Genomic DNA, 20,733 nt, shown 5'->3' on the forward strand with positions numbered 1-20,733 from the left:
TCTGCCTCTCTCTCTCTCTCTCTCTCATGAATAAATAAAATCTTTTTTAAAAAATTACTATAAATTTATTTCAGCTTTATAAACTGAAGTTAATTTTTATAAGCCCCTTTCTTCATTCTACCTTACCAAAACAGAAACCTTCATCCATCAGGTTTCTCTACTAATTATCAACTACTTTCTCATCTCACATTTGGTACTTTCAAGTAATGATAGAAAACTGATGTAGTGATGGGTCTTTGGCACAGCACAAGGATTTAAAGATCAGAGTAAATGGCTGGCACATAACAGTTTATTTATAAATATATATAACATATATAAATATATAAAACAAAGGACTTGTACAGTGTTCCAGAAATAATAACATCACCTGTTGCAATTATGACAAGGCTACGATTACCATATTACCACAAGATAGGCTCCATATCTAACAGAAAATTTCCCACATAGACATTTCAATGAAGGAAATAATATACAATTTTTTTTTCATTTTTATTGCAAGGGAGAAACATAAAGCAGGTATGCAATTACAACATGGAAACACAGTCTGCTTAGGGGAAATGGAAATGAGTTCCTATTACTAAAAATGTTCCCACATGACAAGATTTAGCCTTTAAAAAAATCTGCAAGTTCTGGGCAGCCCGGATGGTTTGGCACCGCCTTCAGCCCAGGGCGTGATCCTGGAGACCCAGGATCGAGTCCCAATCTGGCTCCCTGCATGGAGCCTGCTTCTCCCTCTTCCTGTGTCTCTGCCTCTCTCTGTGTGTCTCTCATGAATAAATAAATAAAATCTTAAAAAAAAAAAAAAAAACTAACTTGTTTAAAAAAAATAATTAAAAAATTAAAAAAATCTGCAAGTTCAAATAAACCAAGTCATGAAGTAGAGAATCGGGGACTGTTATGAAAGATGAGAGAAGGGGTTGACAGATAAGCAGAAGGACATTTGAAATCTTAGCAAATGACTTTTAAAAAGAAATGACTGTTAGAAATGAACAAATAATATGACAAGGAGAACAAGCTAAGTCATTAACCCAGTGAAAGAGTTTGTCAACAGACAAGAAATTATCCGAGAGCCCAGTAGAATATCCTCCTCTATTTATAGCATCCTAATCATCCTTCAGCATCCTAATTCCTTGTCATTAGATTTACTACCACACCATCCACTCCTAGAAGAGAAAACAGTCTAGGACACAGCCAGAAGGACCTGTCCTCAGGAATAAAAGTTCAAGTGACTTTTCCATATTGCATTGACAATATCCATCTACATTATAAAATGAAAATGCATCAAATTACATACTGTGTAAAACTGACATGACAATAAGATATATCTCACTACCATCCCAAAGCAGACCTGCCCTGGTTTGAGAAATTGTAACTATCTCATTTTGTATTTATCTGTATATATGTCTATCATCTCCTCTTCTATTTGTTCATTCAAAGCAAGGCTTTGTTTTAATTCATCTCTGTACCCTCAATGTCTAGCACAATATCCCGTTAGAGTTTAACTAAATAAATGTTGAATGCATGAAGAAATATAGACAAAAAAGAAACATGCTGTCTTCTGGGTCATATAACCATTAGAAATTCTCAATTATTTCTTTCACAGTAACTCAATAGAATTACCATCACCCCACCTGAGATGTGGTATTTTGTATACCAAAAGAAGGAGAAGAAGACTAGTGATCAAAATAGGGGGGATAAAAGGATATCTATCTTGGGTCTACCTGAGAAGTTTTCAAAAGCTACTCACACTGAAACTCTTAAAAATAGTAATTCCAGGGATGCCTAGGTGGCTCAGTGGTTGAACGTCTGCCTTTGGCTCAGGACATAATCCTGCAGTCCCGGGAGGGACTCCATCGTGTCCCACACTGGGCTCCCTGCATGGAGCCTGCTTCTCTCTCTGCCTATTATGTCTCTGCCTTCTGTGTCTCTCATAAATAAATAAAATCTTAAAAAAAAAAAAAAAAGAAAGAAAGAAAACTGAATAATCAGAAAATTCGCAAAAAAGGGGACTGTAACAAGAACAGGAAGGACAAATCTATACCAACGGTCCTACATAATAACCAGGAATAAAGAAAGACTAATAGCAAGGTACAAGATGATGAATTAGAAGTCCCAAAAGACAAACAGATACCCAAAAGACAGCTATCTGTCTGACTGCAGATAGCTGGAAGATGGACAACACCGAGGAGTGCTATTAATTATAATTAATTTGTAATGAAACAGAATAGTAACTCAGAACTTGGTAGACATGAGGTCTGAGAAGCAAGGTGTGTGGTGCAAGCTGGAGGCAGCAAAGAGAAAGACCAAACCTTACATCTACATCACAAAAAAGCCAGTTTTTTTTAGATTTTATCATATCACTAAATTTGGTTAGACAAAAGCTAACTGCAGACTCACTCTCAAGTGGGAATAGTGTCTCCACCCTGTTAAAAATTAAGAGTTACCATTTTTAAGTGAGATAAACAGTTCTGATTAGTGTTAATAATCTGGATGGACCCTGGAAGTGGTAACACTGCTCAGTTCCAGTTTACCAGCCAGCGTTCAAGTCAGTGAAGATCTAATCCAAGAGGCTACCATTAACGACTGAAGTCACACCAGCCCCACATGATAGGACAGGGTAAATAATTATGAGCTTTTCTTTTAAAGTACAAAATGTCTCACAATGTCTTGTTTCACAAGCCTGACATAGGACTGCCAGTCTCCAAGTTTATTAGCTCCTGTCAACCTATGGTCTCCATCCTACCAAAACCTGCTCTCTGGAAGGTATCTTAAAACGCATTTATCTGGGTGGCTCAGTCAATTAAGTGTCTGCCTTCAGCTCAGGTCATGATCCCAGGGTCCTGGGATTACGCCCTACATCGGACTCCCTGCTCAGTGAAGAGACTGCTTTGCTTCTCCCTCTCTCTCTGCCTGCAGCTCCCCCTGCTTGTGCTTTCTGTCACATAAATAAATAAAATCTTTAAAATACATAAGTAAATAAAACACATTCATATCAGCTTATAACATGAATTATAACAAGGGTCTAAACAATTTTCATTTGAAGGAAAAAAACAGATATTTAAGAAACCAGTAGGGTTTTCCAACAAAGACCTAAGGACACACCATGAAGACTATAGGACTCATTGAAAAGGCCAGGCCTATTTAATTATAAAGTCAATCAGTAATTTATTACACTTCGCAATACAGTGAAGCAAGAATATTACACTGATTTAGGAGACTCTTCCACATCCTTTAAAAATGTCACAGTGAAATTTAAATTAAAGGAGGGGAGTTAGAAAAAATTAGTTCCTCACTTTATAATTTGTACCAAACATTTACACCTGCAAAACTATGAAAGAGGTGGTGAATGAATAGGAAGAGATAAGAGAAAAGGGAGGAGGGAAGAGAAAAAGGAGGAGGAGAGACTAGCTGAGTGAATGGACAAATGTAAAGTTTTAGGGCCAGAACCAGAATCCTGATTTATCAACTTCAAGACCCTGCTCTTTTAGCTCCCTAATCAGTATTTTTCAAATGTGGGCAATTTTGTCCCCTACTGAATATCTGGCAATGTCTGGAGACAGGGCAGCCTGGGTGGCTCAGCGGTTTAGTGCTGCCTTCAGCCCAGGGCATGATCCTGGAGACCCGAGATCGAGTCCCATGTTGGGCTCCCTGCATGGAGACTGCTTCTCCCTCTGCCTGTGTCTCTGCCTCTCTCTCTCTCTCTCTCTCTCTCTCTCGATCTGTCTCTCTCTCTGTGTGTGTCTCATGAATAAAAATCTTAAAAAAAAAAATAGAAAACTTGAAAAAAAAATGTCTGGAGACATTTTTGGTTGTCATATTTGTGAGGAAAGGGGCTGCTACTGGGTAGAGGCCAGGGATACTGCTAAACAATCTACGATATCCAGGATAATCACCCACAACAAAGAATTATCTGGTCCAATATTCAATACAACCAAAGGCTTACAGAGCCTAATCTAAATCACCCAATTTTCCAGAGATGAAAATCAAAATCTCTAAGGAGGGGATCCCTGGGTGGCGCAGCGGTTTGGCGCCTGCCTTTGGCCCAGGGCGCGATCCTGGAGACCCAGGATCGAATCCCACATCGGGCTCCCGGTGCATGGAGCCTGCTTCTCCCTCTGCCTGTGTCTCTGCCTCTTTCTCTCTCTCTCTCTGTGTGTGTGTGACTATCATAAATAAATAAAAATTTAAAAAAAAAATCTCTAAGGAAGGGACATGGTTTCCTATGGAACGCTATAGTACTGGATCAGTTAATGGACCCAAGGAAACACTACTGTTAAACCATCAGCCTAAGATCAAGACCATACATGTATCAATCTAAAAGCAAGACACAAATGACCAGAATTACCGTAGCAATATGGAGCAGAAAGTGATTTATGAACTATAAGGATATAATGCAATGATATATCAGGAAATCAAAATTATGAAACCGGCAAAAAAAATTCTGAAAGAATATACCATCACTCCTTGCCAGTGATAACATCTAAGGAAGTAGACAAAAAAAGACTAGAAAAATGGTGACATTTACTTTTCATGTTACAACTTTCTGAACAATAAAAGTTGTTTTTTAGCAAAGACTACATATTACTTATTGTAATAACTTATATTTTAATAAAAAACAGTGCAAGCTAAAGCCATTTTTATTCTAAACTTCTTCTCAAGTGACTAGCAGATTGGATATACCTATCACTGATGTGTCATGCTCCAAATCAAACTAAGATACTTACAAACTGGTAATAACACCCAGTACTTGACTAGTGAATATCAATACCAGATATTACATTCAACTTCAGAATAAAATTATGGGTCTAACTTCAATATGAATTAGAATACAGGGACTATTAGAACACAAAAGAAATACTAAGCCAAAAATACTGTATCAACAGTGTATAAATAATTTATGGACATGATTGACTGCAAATATAATACGCCACTCCCAAACAAAAAAACACAAAAATAAATAAATAAAAGGAATTAAACACAGATTACACAACCATTAGGGTGGCTACCATTAAAAAAAGAAAGAAAATGACAAGTGTTGGAGAAGATGTGCAAAAACTGGAACTCTTGTGTACTTCTGGGAGAAACGTAAAATGGTACAGCAACTACAGAAAACAGTATGTAGATTCCTCAAAATATTAAATATAGAACTACCGTATGAAATAGCCATTCTGCTTCTGAGTATATATCCAAATGAACTGAAACCAGGATCTCAAGAAGATATTTATACATCAATGTTCAAAGCATCATTCTTAACAAATGAACAGATAAATGAACAAATAAAACAGAGTTTATATACATGCAATGGAACACTATTCAGCCTTAAAAAGGGAGGAAACTTTGACATATGCTACAAGGATGAAACTTAAGGACCTTATGCTAAGCAAATTAGGCCAGTCACAAAAATACAAATACTATTTGATGCCATTTATATGAGGTATCTAGAATAATCAAATTCACAGAAACAAAGTAAAATAGTGATTGACAGAGGCTGGGGGAGGGGGAATGGAGAGTTACTTAAAGAGTATAAAGTTTCAGTTTTGCAAGATAAATGCTAGAGATTGCACAACAATGCAAACAAACATTACTCAATTTAAAAATGGTTAAGACAGTAAATTTTACGTAATGTGAATTTTACCACAATTAAAAACCTTTTAAATATACTGATTAATGTGACATATTATACAAGACTAAACAACTAAAGATAACACTGCAAACTGTTAAAGTAGAAAACATAGGTCTTTTTAATCCCCTATATCTTTTTCCCATGACTTTCTAACATCCTTTACCGGGCCTCATACTTATCTCCACAAGTGAGTTAAAGATGCTTCATGCTTCATCCTAATTACCCAGCACCCAATTTTCTAAAACAGTAATCAAAACTCTATAATAATTAATCAACCCAAAAGTTTTAAAATCCATCTGTAAGTAAATCTAAGTATTTCACAGAAATTGTGCACCAACCATATGCTTACTACCTTGAGCTGCTTAACCTGTAAAAATACATTGATCAAAGAAATTACAAGATAACCAAAATTATTTTAAAAACATAACTTCTCACTGGCTGCATTTACACACAAGTTAGAAATCAAGATACTTTTGCTAAATAAAATCATCTTACCAAAAGCTGTGGCCACATTTCGTCATGTATGCTTCCTCAATCATATCAAAGCAGATAGGGCTAAAAAGAAAATGGAAAATTTTTTTCAGTAGAGTGATTATAAATTGACAAGGCAGGTTACAATACCAACAAAATCATTTATCAATAACATAGCTAGTCTTCAAACATCTATCAAGAATTTCTGTTGAGTTAAAGGTGCTTTAGGGGATTGGTGGTAAGACAATTTATTCAAGAAGCCCTAACAGTCATCAAGCTCAGGAATCCCTGGGTGGCTCAGCCGTTTAGCGCCTGCCTTTGGCCCAGGGCGTGATCCTGGAGTCCCCGAATCAATTCCCACATGGGGCTCCCTGCATGGAGCCTGCCTCTCCCTCTGCCTGTGTCTCTCTGCCTCTCTCTCTCTCTCTCTCTCTCTCTGTCTGTCTTTCATGAATAAATAAAACCTTTAAAAATTTAAATAAACAAATAAATATAAAAAAATAGGTCATCAAGCTTTAAGATAAATTAAATGAGTAAATTAAAATGACCCCAGTACTTTTACGCATCCATAGTCACAAGAGTCCTTAAAGTTCCATGCAATAATGCATATTTTAATAATACAGTATTGCAATACAGTCACAAGTAGTCCTTAGAGTTCTACCGTCTTTTTCAACTATCCCTGTACTCAAAAGCACCTAATCCAAATGCTATTTCATTTAGTATTTAAAAAAACTAGCTCCCTAAGTTTATAAATTACAATTCCAATATCAATAACTCTTCTATATAATGAAGATAGTAAATTATAACTAATACTTAAAATAGTACAATTTAAAAATGATATATATTAACTCTAATCTTTTCAACAAAGGGTTTGTAGGTACATATTACTAAATACATTTAATAGAGGCAAATTAAGGCACAAAAATTTTACAGTTATAAAGTTAGATGATTACATACACACAGTTAAATGATTATGATTTTTCAACCTTATGTCTATGCTCTTAACCACCATTCTATGCTAATTCCAGATACAATGAGTTAAATACCAAGTCATACCAATATAGTTCTGGCCAACAAAAGGTAGTTATTAATCACAGAGAGACCACTATCTACCAGAAAAATACAAAGTCTTATAAAGATATTTCCATTTATCTTTCTTTTCCTTCTGAAAACTCTGATGAAGTCTCCAGAGAGAAAATAGCCATCTTCTTATTTTTTATTTTTTAGGATTTGTTTGAGAGAGGGAGCGCAAAAAAGTGGGGGCAGAGGAAGAGAGGGGGAATATAAAAGCAGATTCCCCACTGAGTGCAAAGCCTGACAAAGGGCTCAATCCCATGATGCTAAATAAGATCATGATCTGAGCCAAATCAAGAATCAGCCACTTAACGGATGGGGCCAGCCAGGCACTCCACAATAGCCATCTTCTGACTACGAAGATAAAAACCGTAAGCTAGGAATATAGGTTCCTTGATGACACCCTTAAGCAGCTGCATCATCTATGGACCGCCTACCTCTGGACTTCAAATTATATGAGAAAAGTAAATCTTCACTTGTTTAAGGCAGTATTTATCAAGTTTTCTGTTACTGGCATACATATCCAATCCTTATTAATGATCCATTTAAATTATAAAATAAAAATTCACTCATTTCTTCAAGAAAAATTTCCTGGGCATAAATACTATCTTAGAATATGAAATCATAAAAATAGTTATAAAATCCCAATGTTGGGGGATCCCTGGGTGGCGCAGCGGTTTGGCGCCTGCCTTTGGCCCAGGGCACGATCCTGGAGACCGAGGATCGAATCCCACATCGGGCTCCCGGTGCATGGAGCCTGCTTCTCTCTGCCTATGTCTCTGCCTCTCTCTCTCTCTGTGACTATCATAAAAAAATAAACAAATAAATAAAATAAAATAAAATAAAATAAAATAAAATAAAATAAAATAAAATAAAATAAAATAAAATAAAATCCCAATGTTGCACAAGCTCAGAGTTTTACCACATATAGTGAGTTGGCTTAGACTGTGTTGGTTTTGTCAGCCTTTACTCTGCTGGATATAGAAAAAAAGGAGGTCTACTAAACATGGAGATGTGGTAATTTCTCTTTTGAAACAAAGTTCATCTTGTTCCTGCTTGATGGATTTCAGGCTACAGTTCCCCCCTAAGAGCATGTGGATGAGCTATGTAAACTGCTCTGTGAGCCCAGTTTGTGGCTGAAGGGTGCTGAAGAACAGATCTGGGAAGGACAGATTTTACTTTATATGTACAGTTGGCTACTGGGTGCTCAGGCAGATGTCTTAAGGCTCAAAACCCATAGTGGAAGCAACATTTACATCTTCCCCTTTTAATTAAAGACCTTTTTTAGAGTAGTTTTAGGTTCACAACAAAACTGAAAGGAAGATACAGAGATTTCCCATATATTTGATGTCCTAAACATATGCATATCTTTTGCCATTATCAACATCACTCACCAGAATGGTATACTTTGCCCCAAAGATGAATTTACACTGACACATCACAATTACAAAGTCCACACTTAACCTTAAGATTCACTCTTCATATTGTACATTCTATGTGTTTGAACCAAAGCATATTGATATATATTCATCATTGTAATAAAAAGATTATTTTTCACTGGCCTAAAAATCCTCTTGCTCTGCCTACTCCTCTCTCTCTCTTCATCCACAATCACTGATCTTTTGACTGTCTCCAGTTGTGTCTCCTTTAGAATGTCATAGAGTTGGGATCATACAGTATGTAGCCTTTTCAGATTGGCTTCTTCCATTTTGCAATACGGCTTTAAGATTTCTCTGTATCTTTTCAAAGCTTGATAGCTCATTTCTTCTTAATGCTGAATAATATTCATTGTCTGGATGTACCACACTGTATTTATCCATTCACCTTCTAAAGAACTTCTTGGTTGCTCCAAGATTTGGGAATTATAAATAAGCTGTTATAAGCATCCAATGGCAGGTTTCTGTGTATTCATAAGCTTTCAACTCCTTTGGGTAAATACCAATAGGTAACAACAAAATTTGTATGGTAAAAGTATGTTTAGTTTTGTAAGAGACCACCAAACTGTCTTCCAAAAGGCACCAGTACCATTTTTTCATTCCTATCAGCAAAGAGCTAGACTTCCTGTTGCTTCCTATTCTCCTCAGCAACTGGTGTAGTCAGTCCTCTAAATTATAACCATTCTAAAAGGTGTATATTAATACCTCATTGTTTTGATTTGCATTTTCCTGATGACATACGATATGGAATATAATGTTTTCATATGCTTATTTGCCATCGATGTATCTTTGGTGAGGTGTATGTTGAAGTCTTTGATTCATTTTTTTAATCAGGTTGTTTTCTTACTGTTCAGTTTTAAGGGTTCTTTGTATATTTTAGATAAAAGTTTTTTATGAGATATGTCTTATACAAATATATTCTCCTGAGCTGTGGCTAATCCTTCCATTCTCTTAATAGTATCTCTCACAGAGCAGAAATTTTTAATTCTAGGGCAGCCCGGGTGGCTCAGCGGTTTGGCGCTGCCTTCAGCCCAGGGCCTGATCTTGGAGACCCAGGATCAAGTCCCACATCAGCCTCCCTACATGGAGCCTGCTTCTCCCTCTGCCTATGTCTCTGCCTCTCTCTCTCTGTCTCTCATGAATAAATAAATAATATCTTTTAAAAAAGAAATTTTTAATTTTAAAGAAATTCCATTTATTGCTCCTTTTTATAGATCATGCCTTTGGTGTTCCACCTAAAAACTCATAACCAAATTCAAAGTCATCTAGATTTCCCCTATGTTATCTTCTAGGAGTTTTACAGTTTTGCATTTTACACTTAGGTCTGGGATGCATTTTTAGCTGATTTTAGTGAATGGTATAAGGTCTTGTGTATAGATTCCTTTTTTTTTTTTTTTATGTGGATGTCCAGTTATTTCAGCATCATTTATTAAAAAGACCATCTTGGGGGATCCCTGGGTGGCACAGCGGTTTGGCGCCTGCCTTTGGCCCAGGGCGTGATCCTGGAGACCCGGGATCGAATCCCACGTAGGGCTCCCGGTGCATGGAGCCTGCTTCTCCCTCTGCCTGTGTCTCAGCCTCTCTCTCTCTCCATGTGACTATCATAAAATAAAAAAAATAAAAAAATTTTAAAAAAGACCATCTTGGGCAGCCCCGGTGGCTCAGCGGTTTAGCACTGCCTTCCGCCTGGGTCATGGTCCTGGAGACCCAGGATCGAGTCCCATGTCAGGCGCCCTGCATGGAGCTTGCTTCTCTCTCTGCCTGTGTGTCTCTGCCTCTCTCTCTCTCTCTCTCTCTCTCTCTCTCTCTCTGTCTCTCATTAATAAAATATTTTTAAAATAATTAATCAATTAATTAATTAATAATTATATTTATATAAATATAAATGTTTATATTCGTATAAATAAATAATTATTTTATTTATGTTTATATATTTATTAAAATATTTATATTTATATTTATTTATATATTTATAAAAATATAAATATTTTGTTTATATTTATATGTTTATGTTTGAATAAATAAATAAATAAATAAATAAGATGAATGAATGAATGAATGGACCATCTTTTCTCTCTCTCTCTTTCTAGTAGGTAGTGAGGTTGGTAGAACTCACAACCCAAGGTCAAGACCTGAGCTGAGATCAAGAATAGGAAGAAGGATGCTTAACCGAATGAGCCACCCAAGCGCCTAAAAAACCTCTTTTTTGTATTGTCTTTGCTGCTCCTTTGTCAAAGATCAGTTAACTATACTGGTCTATTTTGGAGTTCTCCATTCTTTACTACTTGATCTGCTTATTCTTTCTGTAATACCACACTGTCAATTACTTCATATGGTATTTCGGTTTTAAAAAAAAAAAAAAACTGTCTCTCTGAGTGAAACTCTGTAGTCCCTACCTACACTGATTAATTTATAAAACTCAATTGTTGCATACACAGTAGCAAATATCCAAATTTTCTACCACAGAAGGTCTAGATATTAACATACCAACCTTTTAAACAGCTCTTCTACTAAAGCATTTTTAAGATTTGAAGAAAAAGATATTTCTGTTCCCTAAGTAAATATGTTTATAAGTTTACGTGAAAATACCATCACATCTCTGTTTCATGCTGCATTAACTGAAGCTCAGAAGCAAGATACAAATGTCTTAACAGACTGGTCTTAGTCCAGACTCTTGATTTCTTTTCAGACCATGATCTCAGGGTGGTAACACTGAGCCCTGAGTTAGGCTACAAGCTTGAGATTCTCTCTACCACTCCCCCTTCTTAAAAAAATAGTAAGATGTACTATTATACTACTAAAAAAGAAGTTTATTCTGCTAAATAAACTATAATAATACTTTCTTACCAGCTAGGAATTTGATTTATGCTTCTCTTTTTTTTTTATTACAATTTATTTACTTATTTGAAAGAGAGAGCAAGAGCAAGAGAGAGCACAAGCAGAGGGAGAGAGAGAAGGAGAGAGAAGTAGACTTCCAGCTGAGCAGGGAGCCTGATGCTATCCCAAGACCCTGAGGTCATGACCTGAGCTGAAGGTAGACACTTAACCTGCAGAGATACCCAGGAGCCTCTATGCTTCTCTAAAACACTCTTTAAGACTGAAACAAGTCTTATCATGACCCTGTTGTGGAAAAAAATATGCACATGCACATGATTAGAATTTTCCTACAAAATTCTCATTCTTTGGGGTCTAACTTTCCTGAACCACTTTTGACTAAGTCACTGATACCCAGATTTTTCCACACAATATTCTCCACTACTTTGATCAGGTAAAATTTATTCAGAGAATCTAAGACAGAACTAAATGCTATTGGTACTGGGATCTTAAACCAGGTTTACATTTGGCCAGCTAACCTACATCTGACACCAGCTTTAGGAATGTTGCTAAACATGTCTAATTTATACCTCATCCTAGAACCTCCTCCACCCTTCACTCCCACATATAAATATTTAGTTCATAAGGAATAAAACAATAATTCACAATTGTCTCAGAGACTTTCTTCCAGTCTGCTGAAACCTATATTCAAGTTTTGAGGCAGATGTTTTCTGTGTTTACACATCTACATGAAGTGACTACATGACGCTACCTCCAACTGCCACCCTGCAAATGGGAATTTTTTTTAATTCCACCATATATCATCCAAAAAAAAATACCATCCAGTTTTCAGATATGTCAAAGTATAAAAGAAGAAAAAAGTTCAACTTAGAGTCAAAAAATTAAGACAAAGTAAAATAAAAGCAAGAGAGGACCCTTGGGTTGGCCAAAGGACAATATGAAATACAATCAGCTCACTCTGCACTTGTGAAAATTTAACTGCAAGCTGACTTACCCTCTTGCTATGTATATACTTAGAATACTAGAGGGAGAGGAGGGATAAATGAAAAATTGCTTTCAGACACTGGACACTAAACAGCACAGTACTGAGATCTTTGAGGGAAAGAATTTTAGAAATCTACACTGGATTTTTAAGTCTTTTGCTGAATACTAGTCATATGTACCCAGGGCAAAAACCCTACAAGATCAGTTAAAAATGACCAAGAAACTATAAAATGCAGGGCACTTAATAGAAAATCCAGAAGAGTCATTAGTAGTGGAGCTAAACTAGCTCTAGAAAAAGGACTCATCAGCCATCCTCAAAATAAAAATTTTATAACAAATGCATGTGAATCTATAATTTTCTCAAAATAAAGTTTTATTACAAAAAAATTTAACTTAATTAAAAAAATACTCAAAAGGATTAAACTGATCTACAAAGAACTTCGCTTCCTGCCAGAACAAAGTCCGATACTCTGTAAAGGAAAAAAATAAAATTCAGCATTTAGTAATGGCAATGTCCATTACTGTCCACTATCAAAAAAAAAAAATTACTAGGCATGGAAAATAGCAGGAAAATGTGGACCATAAAAAGGAGGAAAACCAGTCAATAGGAACAAAAAATACATAATGGAATTAGCAGAAAAGACTTCAAAACATTTATTACAAATATGCTCCAGATTTAAAGGATCACAGAAGTATGAGAAGTATGAGGGAAACGGAAGACATACAAAGAACCAGTTAAAAAAATACAGTACCTGAAAATACAACAAGAAATATGAATTCATAAGAGAAAGTAAAATGCAATTCCTAGAAATTTTAAAAACCACATCAAATACAAAGCATTACTGACATGGACTCATCAATACAGGAAACACAAGGTAAGAAGTTGTGAATGTGAAGATAGGTCAATAGACATTATCTAAATGAAAACACAAAAAGAAAATAAACAGAAGACAGAAAATCCAATAGCTCTGGTGAAGAGCATACTCACTACCAAAAACTGAAGGCATTTGATATATCGTACAAACTTAAGCTTGCCAAAAGGTTATCTCTGTCATTTAATTGCATTCAAAAACCAACATTACACAGTCACCTGTGTGGCTCAGTCAGTTAAGCATCTGGCTCAGGTCATGATCCTGGGGTCCTGGGATTGAACCTGTAGGGCTCCCTGCTGAACAGGCACCCTACCCCGCTTCTCCCTCTGCCCCTCTCCACCTCATGCACACGTGTGCATTCAACCAAAATGTAAAAGCCAGACCATGACTTTGCTCTGAACTCTATTTTGGCTCTAGTATAGAAGAAGTATACTACTGACTGACCCAAGTTAACTACTGAAGATCAAAATACAAAAAAAAAAAAAAGATCAAAATACAACCTTTAAAAAGTAATAATAGCCAATAAGCCCATAAAAAGATGTTCAATATCACTAGTCAATATGGGAAAATAAATCAAAGCCACAATGAGATACTTTACATGCACTATGTTGACTATAATTTTTTTAAAATATATGTTGGTGAGGATGTGGAGAAATTTAAACTCTTGCATACTACTGATAGGAATGTAAAATGGTGCAGCCTCTGTGGAAAACAGTTTGGCAGTTCTTCAAAATGTTTAACACAGAATTACCGTATGACTTTAGTAATTATGCTCCTAGGTAAATAATACAGAGCCTGGAGAACATTATATTCAAACAAAATCTTCTACACAAATATTCATAAGAACATTATTCATAATAAATAAAAAATGGAAACAACCCAAATATCCATCATCTCATGAATGGATAAAGCACGGTCTATTGATATAATGGAATATTATTCAGCCATGAAGTGATACACACTACAATACAGATTAAGCTTAAAAATATATGCTAAGCCAGACACAAAAGACCACATATTGTATGAATCTACTTATATGAAGTGTCCAGAAGAGGCAAATCTGTAAAGAGAGAAAGCAAATTAGAAAAAGTGAGAGAAAGTGGTTGCCAAGGGAAGAGAAGGGCAGTGACTATTTAATGAGTATAGGGTTTCCCCCTTGGGGTGACAAACATGTTCTGGAATAGATAGTGCTAATGGTTGCACAATACCAGGAATGTATTAAAAACTAGTGAATCGTAAACATTAACTGGTTGCAATGGTGAATTTTATGAGCTATCAATTTTACATGAAATTTTTTAATAAAAGGAATAGGATGCCTCCATGAATAAAATCTTAAAAAAAAAAAAATGAATGAAGGACCAAAAAAACATACCATGTCACCACTTATAAAAAGGTGGAAAAGCTGTATTAACATTACACCAATTAGATATCACAACAAATATTACCAGGAATAAAGAGGGACATTTGAGAATGAAAAGGTTACCAATTCACCACCTCTATTTCTTTTTCTTTTTTTTTTAAAGATTTATTTATTTATTTATTCATGAGAGACAGAGAGGAAGAGGCACAGACAAAGGCAAAGAGAGAAGCAGGCTCCTTGCATGGAGCCCGATGCGGAACTTGATCCCAATTCCCGGGATTACTTCCTGAACCGAAGGCAGACCTCAACCTCTGAGCCACCCAGGTGTCCCAAATCGCCACCTATAAATGTGTGTGTCTTACTAACAAAACTTCAAAATACACAAAGCAAAAGCTGACAGAATTAAATGGAGACATAACCAAATCCACAATTATACTTGGAATAAAGATTTTAACACTCTTCTTTCAGTAATTGATAAAAACAAGTATGAAAAACCCAACATGGGCATAAAGAATGTAATACCGGGCAGCCCAAGTGGCTCAGCGGTTTGGCACCGCCTTTGGTCCAAGGCCTGATCCTGGGGACCCGGGATCGAGTCCCACGTCCAGCTCCCTGCGTGGGGCCTGCTTCTCCCTCTGCCTGTGTCTCTGCCTCTGTCTCTCATGAATAAATAAATAAAATCTTTAAAAAAAAAAAAAAAGGAAAGAAAAATAAACCCAAAAATTAGTAAGGTAGAAAACGGACAGACTATATAGAAAATCAATAATAGCAAAATAAGTTAATTTGAAAAGGTTAATGAAATTAATAATCCTCTAAACCATTCAAGAAAAAAAGAGAAAACACAAATTACCACTATCAGAAATGAAAGAAGCTGCATTCCTTTAAAATCCCATAAACAATGGGGATCCCTGGTGGCTCAGCGGTTTGGCACCTGCCTTTGGCCCAGGGCCCAATCCTGGAGTCCCATGTCAGGGTTCCTGCATGGAGCCTACTTCTCCCTCTGCCTGTGTCTCTGTCTCTCATGAAAAAATAAATAAAACCTTAAAACCTTAAAAAAAAGGGGGGGGGGGAATCACCAGCATCACCCGTGTGATGGGCTGAACTGTGTCTTTCCCCAAATTCCTATGCTGAAATCCTAGCCCCATAGTACCTCTGAATGGGACTCTTTAAAAACTAGGCCTTAAAGTAGAGATAATTAAGGTAAAATGAAATCATATATTGGGCCCTAATCCAATGACTGGTGTCCTTATAAGAAGAAATCAGAATAAAGACAACACAAAGATCACAAGATGACCATGTAAAGACACAACAAGAAGGTGACCATCTGTTAGCCAAGAAGAGAGACCTCAGAAGAAGCTAAACCTGTCAATACCTTGACCCTGGACTACTAAAACTGTAGTCTAAAACTGTAAGAAAAAGATTTCTATTATTTAAGTTACCCAGTCTCTTATATTATGTAAAGCCTAGCAAACTAATACACTTGATATCAAAACCAAATCATATAAACACATATTTTTTTACCAGTATCACTCATGAATATACAAAAAAAAAAACAAAATCATAGAATTAATAAATGGGGCATACAAATTGGAAAAAAGTAAAACTGTCTTGATTTGCAGATGACACAATTGTCTTCTCAGAAAACCCCATAGGATCTACAAAAAGAAAACCATTAGAACAAAGTGAATTTAACAATCACAGGATACAAAGTCAACATACAAAAATAAATTTTATTTCATTAGCAACAATTAAAATTGTTAGCAACAGTTAAAAATTGAAATTAAAATAATATTGAGTCATGCATCAGGCTCCCTACAGGGAGCCTGCTTCTCCCTCTCCCTGTCTCTGCCCCTCTCTCTGTGTCTCTCATGAATAAATAAATAAAATCTTTTAAATAAAATAATATATACAATACCATCAAAATATGAGATACTTAGGACTAAGTTTAACAAAATACGTACAAGTTCCAAGCACTGAAAACTACAAGATCATAAAACACTGCTAACAGAAATTAAAGTCCTAAATAATTAAAGAAACATACTATGTTCATGGTTCAAAGATTCAGTGTCATTAAGATGTCAAATCTTCCCAAATTGAGTCAGAGATTCAAAGAACCCATAATAGGGACGCCTGCGTGGCTCAGCAGTTGAGCATCTGCCTTCGGCTCAGGATTTAATCCCCAGGATCTGGGGATTGAGTCCCACATGGAGCTCCTGCATGGAGCCTGCTTCTCCCTCTATGTCTCTGCCTCTCTCTCTCTTTCTATCTCTGCCTCTAATGAATGAATAAATTAGAAAAAAGGAAAAAGTACCCAAAATAAAATCTTAATATGCTTTTTTGAAGAAATTGGTAAGCTAATACTAAAATCCACATGGAGCTCAAAAATAAATAAATAAGTAAAATAAAATCCACGTGGAAATGCAAAGGACCTAAATAACCAAAATAACTTTGAAATACAGGAACAAAATTAAACTATCTGATTTCAAGATTTACTAAAATGATATAGCAATCAAGACAGTGTGGTATTAACATAAAGATAAACATATAGATCAACACAACAAAGATTCCAGAAATAAACTCATACACATAGGGTTAATTAATTTTTAAGGAAGGTTCCAAGAAAATTCACTGAACAAAGATGGTCTTTTCAACAATTAGGTTCCACAATCACTGGTTATCTAACAGAGAGGAAAAATCTTCAACCCTTACCACACATGGTACATAAAAAGTAACATGAGGGACGTCTGGGTAGCTCAGTGGTTAAGCGTCTGCCTTCAGCCTAGGGCGTGACCCTGGAGACCTGGGGTCCAGGCTCCCTGCATGGAGCCTGCTTCTCCCTCTGCCTGTGTCTCTGCCTCTCTGTGTGTGTGTGTGTCTCTCATGAATAAATAAATACAATCTTTAAAAAAAAAAAAAAAAAGGTAAGCAACAGATTGGGAGAAAATATTGCAATATATAGGACTCATAAAATACTAGTATCCAGCATATACAAAGAATCCTACAAAAAAAAAAAAAAAAGAACCCTACAACCTAAGACAAACAAGAAAATTGAGCAAAAGAGTAGAACACTTTATAAAACATATGTATGCAAATGAGAAAACAAGCACATGGAAATATGTTCAATGTCATCAATCATTAAGGCAATCAAGTTATGACAATGAAATACTACTACACACCCAGTACAATAACTAAAATTTTAAAGACTAAAAAAAAATGAAACACCAAATGTTAGCAAGAGTGAATCTGGGGGACACCTAGGTGGCTCAGTGGTTGAGTGTCTACCTTTGGCTCAGGTCATGATCCGGGGTCCTGGGATCAAGTCCGGCATCAGGCTCCCCACAGGGAAGCCTCCTTCTCCCTCTGCCTATATCTCTGCCCCTCTCTCTGTGTTTCTCATGAATAAATAAATAAAATCTTAAAAAAGAAATAAAAAAGAATGTGGATCTGGAACTCTTCTATATTACTGATAGAAATGCAAAATGAGGGCAGCCTGGGTGGCTCAGCAGTTTAGCGCCACCTTCAGCCCAGGGTGTGATCCTGGAGTCCCGAGATCAAGTCCTACATTGAGTTCCCAGCATGGAGCCTGCTTCTCCCTATGCCTGTGTCTCTCTGCCTCTGTGCCTCTCATGAATAAATTTTTAAAAATCTTAAAAAAAAAAAAAGAAATGCAAAATGATACAGCCACTTTTAAAGACAGTTTTGCAGTGTACTACAAAGTTAAACATGTACTTGGCCATACAACCCAGCAATACACTCCTATTTACCCAAGAAAAAAATATACATATTATTTACCCAAGAGATATGAAGGTATGTCCACATGAATACTTGGACATGAATGTTTACAACAACTTTCTTCACAATTGCCAAAATCTAGAAACAAAAAAACTAAAATCTCTTTAAAATTGATGATGTAAAAAAATAAAATAAAATAAAATAAAAAATAAAATTGATGATGTATATAAATAAATGTTACATCCATATAATGGAATACTATCCAGCAATTAAAAGAAAAAATTAGGGATCCCTGGGTGGCGCAGCAGTTTAGTGCCTTAGCGCCTGCCTTTGGCTCAGGGCGCGATCCTGGAGACCCGGGATCGAATCCCACATCAGGCTCCCAGTGCATGGAGCCTGCTTCTCCCTCTACCTATGTCTCTGCCTCTCTCTCTCTGTGTGTGTGACTATCATACATAAATAAAAATTAAAAAAAAAAACTAGTGGTACATTACATCTGAAAAACATGCCAAATAAAAAGTCAGGCACAAAAGACTACATACGGAATGACTCTCTTAATACAAAATCCTAGGGAAGGAAAAACTGCTAGTGTTAGAAAAATCAATACTAGTGTTAGAAAAATTTGCCAGGTGTCAAAGTGAGGGTAGCAGATAGAGTGCAGAGTGTTGGCACAATGAACTTTCTAGAGTGAAAAAAAGTTCTAGGTCTTTATTAGGGTTTATTATTTGTCAAAACTCACTGAATTAAACTATACAATTAAAACTAGTGACCACCATTGGAGCACCCAGGCAACTCAAGTCAGTAAAGTATCTGCTTTCAGCTCAAGTCATGATCTCGGGGTCCTGGGATGTTGCCCCAAGTTGGGCTCTCTGCTTAGCAGGGAGTCTCCTTCTCCCTCTGCCCCCTGACCTCTGTGCTCTCAGTCTCAAATAAATTAAAAAAAAAAAAAAAAAACTAGTGACTATTATCACTGTCTATATGTTAATCAAGCTGATTTTTATTATTTTTAAAAGATTTTATTTATTTATTCATGAGAGACAGAGAGAGAGAGAGAGAGAGACAAAGGGAGAAGCAGGCTCCATGCAGGGAGCCCAACATGGGACTGGATCCCAGTCTCCAAGATCACAACCTGGGCTGAAGGCGGCACCAAACCACTGAGCCACCCAGGGTGCCCAATTAAGCTGATTTTAAACAAAAGCTCCAGCCACTGGATTTCTAAATTAAAGGCAAGGTAATACAGTGGTTAGCTTGAGCTCTGAGCCAGAATGTCTGGATATAAATACTGACACCATCATTATTAACTATATGAACTCCAACAAATTACTCTCTACCTTCATTTTCTCATCTACAAAATCGAAATGATAAAAGTATCTGTATCAAACAATTATTGTGAAGATTGAGTAGCTAATGTTAAACCACTAGAATAGTGCCTTGCAAATTATAAAAGCTTATACTGGAGCACATATTTTATTAGGAGTATGTGTACCAAGCTAATGGTTAGTACAGCACATTCAATTTGGAGTGAATGTGGCATTTATTAATTTTGAGTTACAACTATCTAAAAGAATCCCAAAAATAGTTATCTATAATTTTTACTTAACTCACTTTGTCTCATTAACTCTATTAAAGCCAAAATGCCCATCCTTGAACTAATACTGAGGCCAGGGAATTGGAATTTCAATACATCAGATTACTTGGGCCTGCTATCATGTATTCCAACTCTGAATTTGAGGAAAATGAGCACTCACCCCAAAACACAGAGACAAGGAAGAGAGAAGGATGGAATTCCCAAAAGTTAATACCAGAATTACAATGAACAGAAATCAGACCACCTATTACAACCCACCTTCCTCTCTATATAGAAATAGAGAGGGTATGCCTGGTGCCTCAGCGGTTGAACACCTGCCTTCGGCCCAGGGCGTGATTCTGGAGACCTGGGATCAAGTCCCACTTCGGGCTCCCTGCATGGAGCCTGCTTCTCCCTCTGCCTGTGTCTCTGCCTCTCCCTCTGTGTGTCTCTCATGAATAAATAAATAAAATATTTTTAAAAAGACAACTTAGTTCATGAAAATTATGAAAAATTAAAGAACATATATGAAAATATAAAGAGAAAACATGCTACTCATGTTTCTCAACTAAGAAATATTAGTTGAGATGGTAAGAACCTATATACATCTAGAATCTGGTACATACATATATGAATAAAGAGGGCAAAGAACAAGCAAACTGAACAGCACAGATGGGGAGACACCATATATAAAAACAAGTCAAGAATTTAAGAAGCATTTTATTTTGTACAATACAAATCCTAACAGGATAAAGAAAACTAATTCCACTATTAAAGCT

The 20,733-nt window shown here is 36.2% G+C and overlaps 1 protein-coding gene across 5 annotated transcripts in view; it reads right to left on the minus strand.

The window, feature by feature from the left end:
• COP1 (COP1 E3 ubiquitin ligase) overlaps positions 1–20,733 on the minus strand; it is a 245,207-nt gene that overhangs the window by 217,116 nt on the left and 7,358 nt on the right. For all 5 annotated transcript variants that reach the window (XM_041753668.1, XM_041753662.1, XM_041753655.1 and 2 more), the window contains exon 2: positions 6,119–6,178. In XM_041753668.1, the coding sequence (XP_041609602.1) occupies positions 6,119–6,178 (60 nt within the window). The remainder of the gene's footprint in view (positions 1–6,118; positions 6,179–20,733) is intronic.

Source organism: Vulpes lagopus, chromosome 1, assembly GCF_018345385.1.
Source record: "Vulpes lagopus strain Blue_001 chromosome 1, ASM1834538v1, whole genome shotgun sequence".
Lineage (NCBI taxonomy): Eukaryota > Metazoa > Chordata > Mammalia > Carnivora > Canidae > Vulpes > Vulpes lagopus.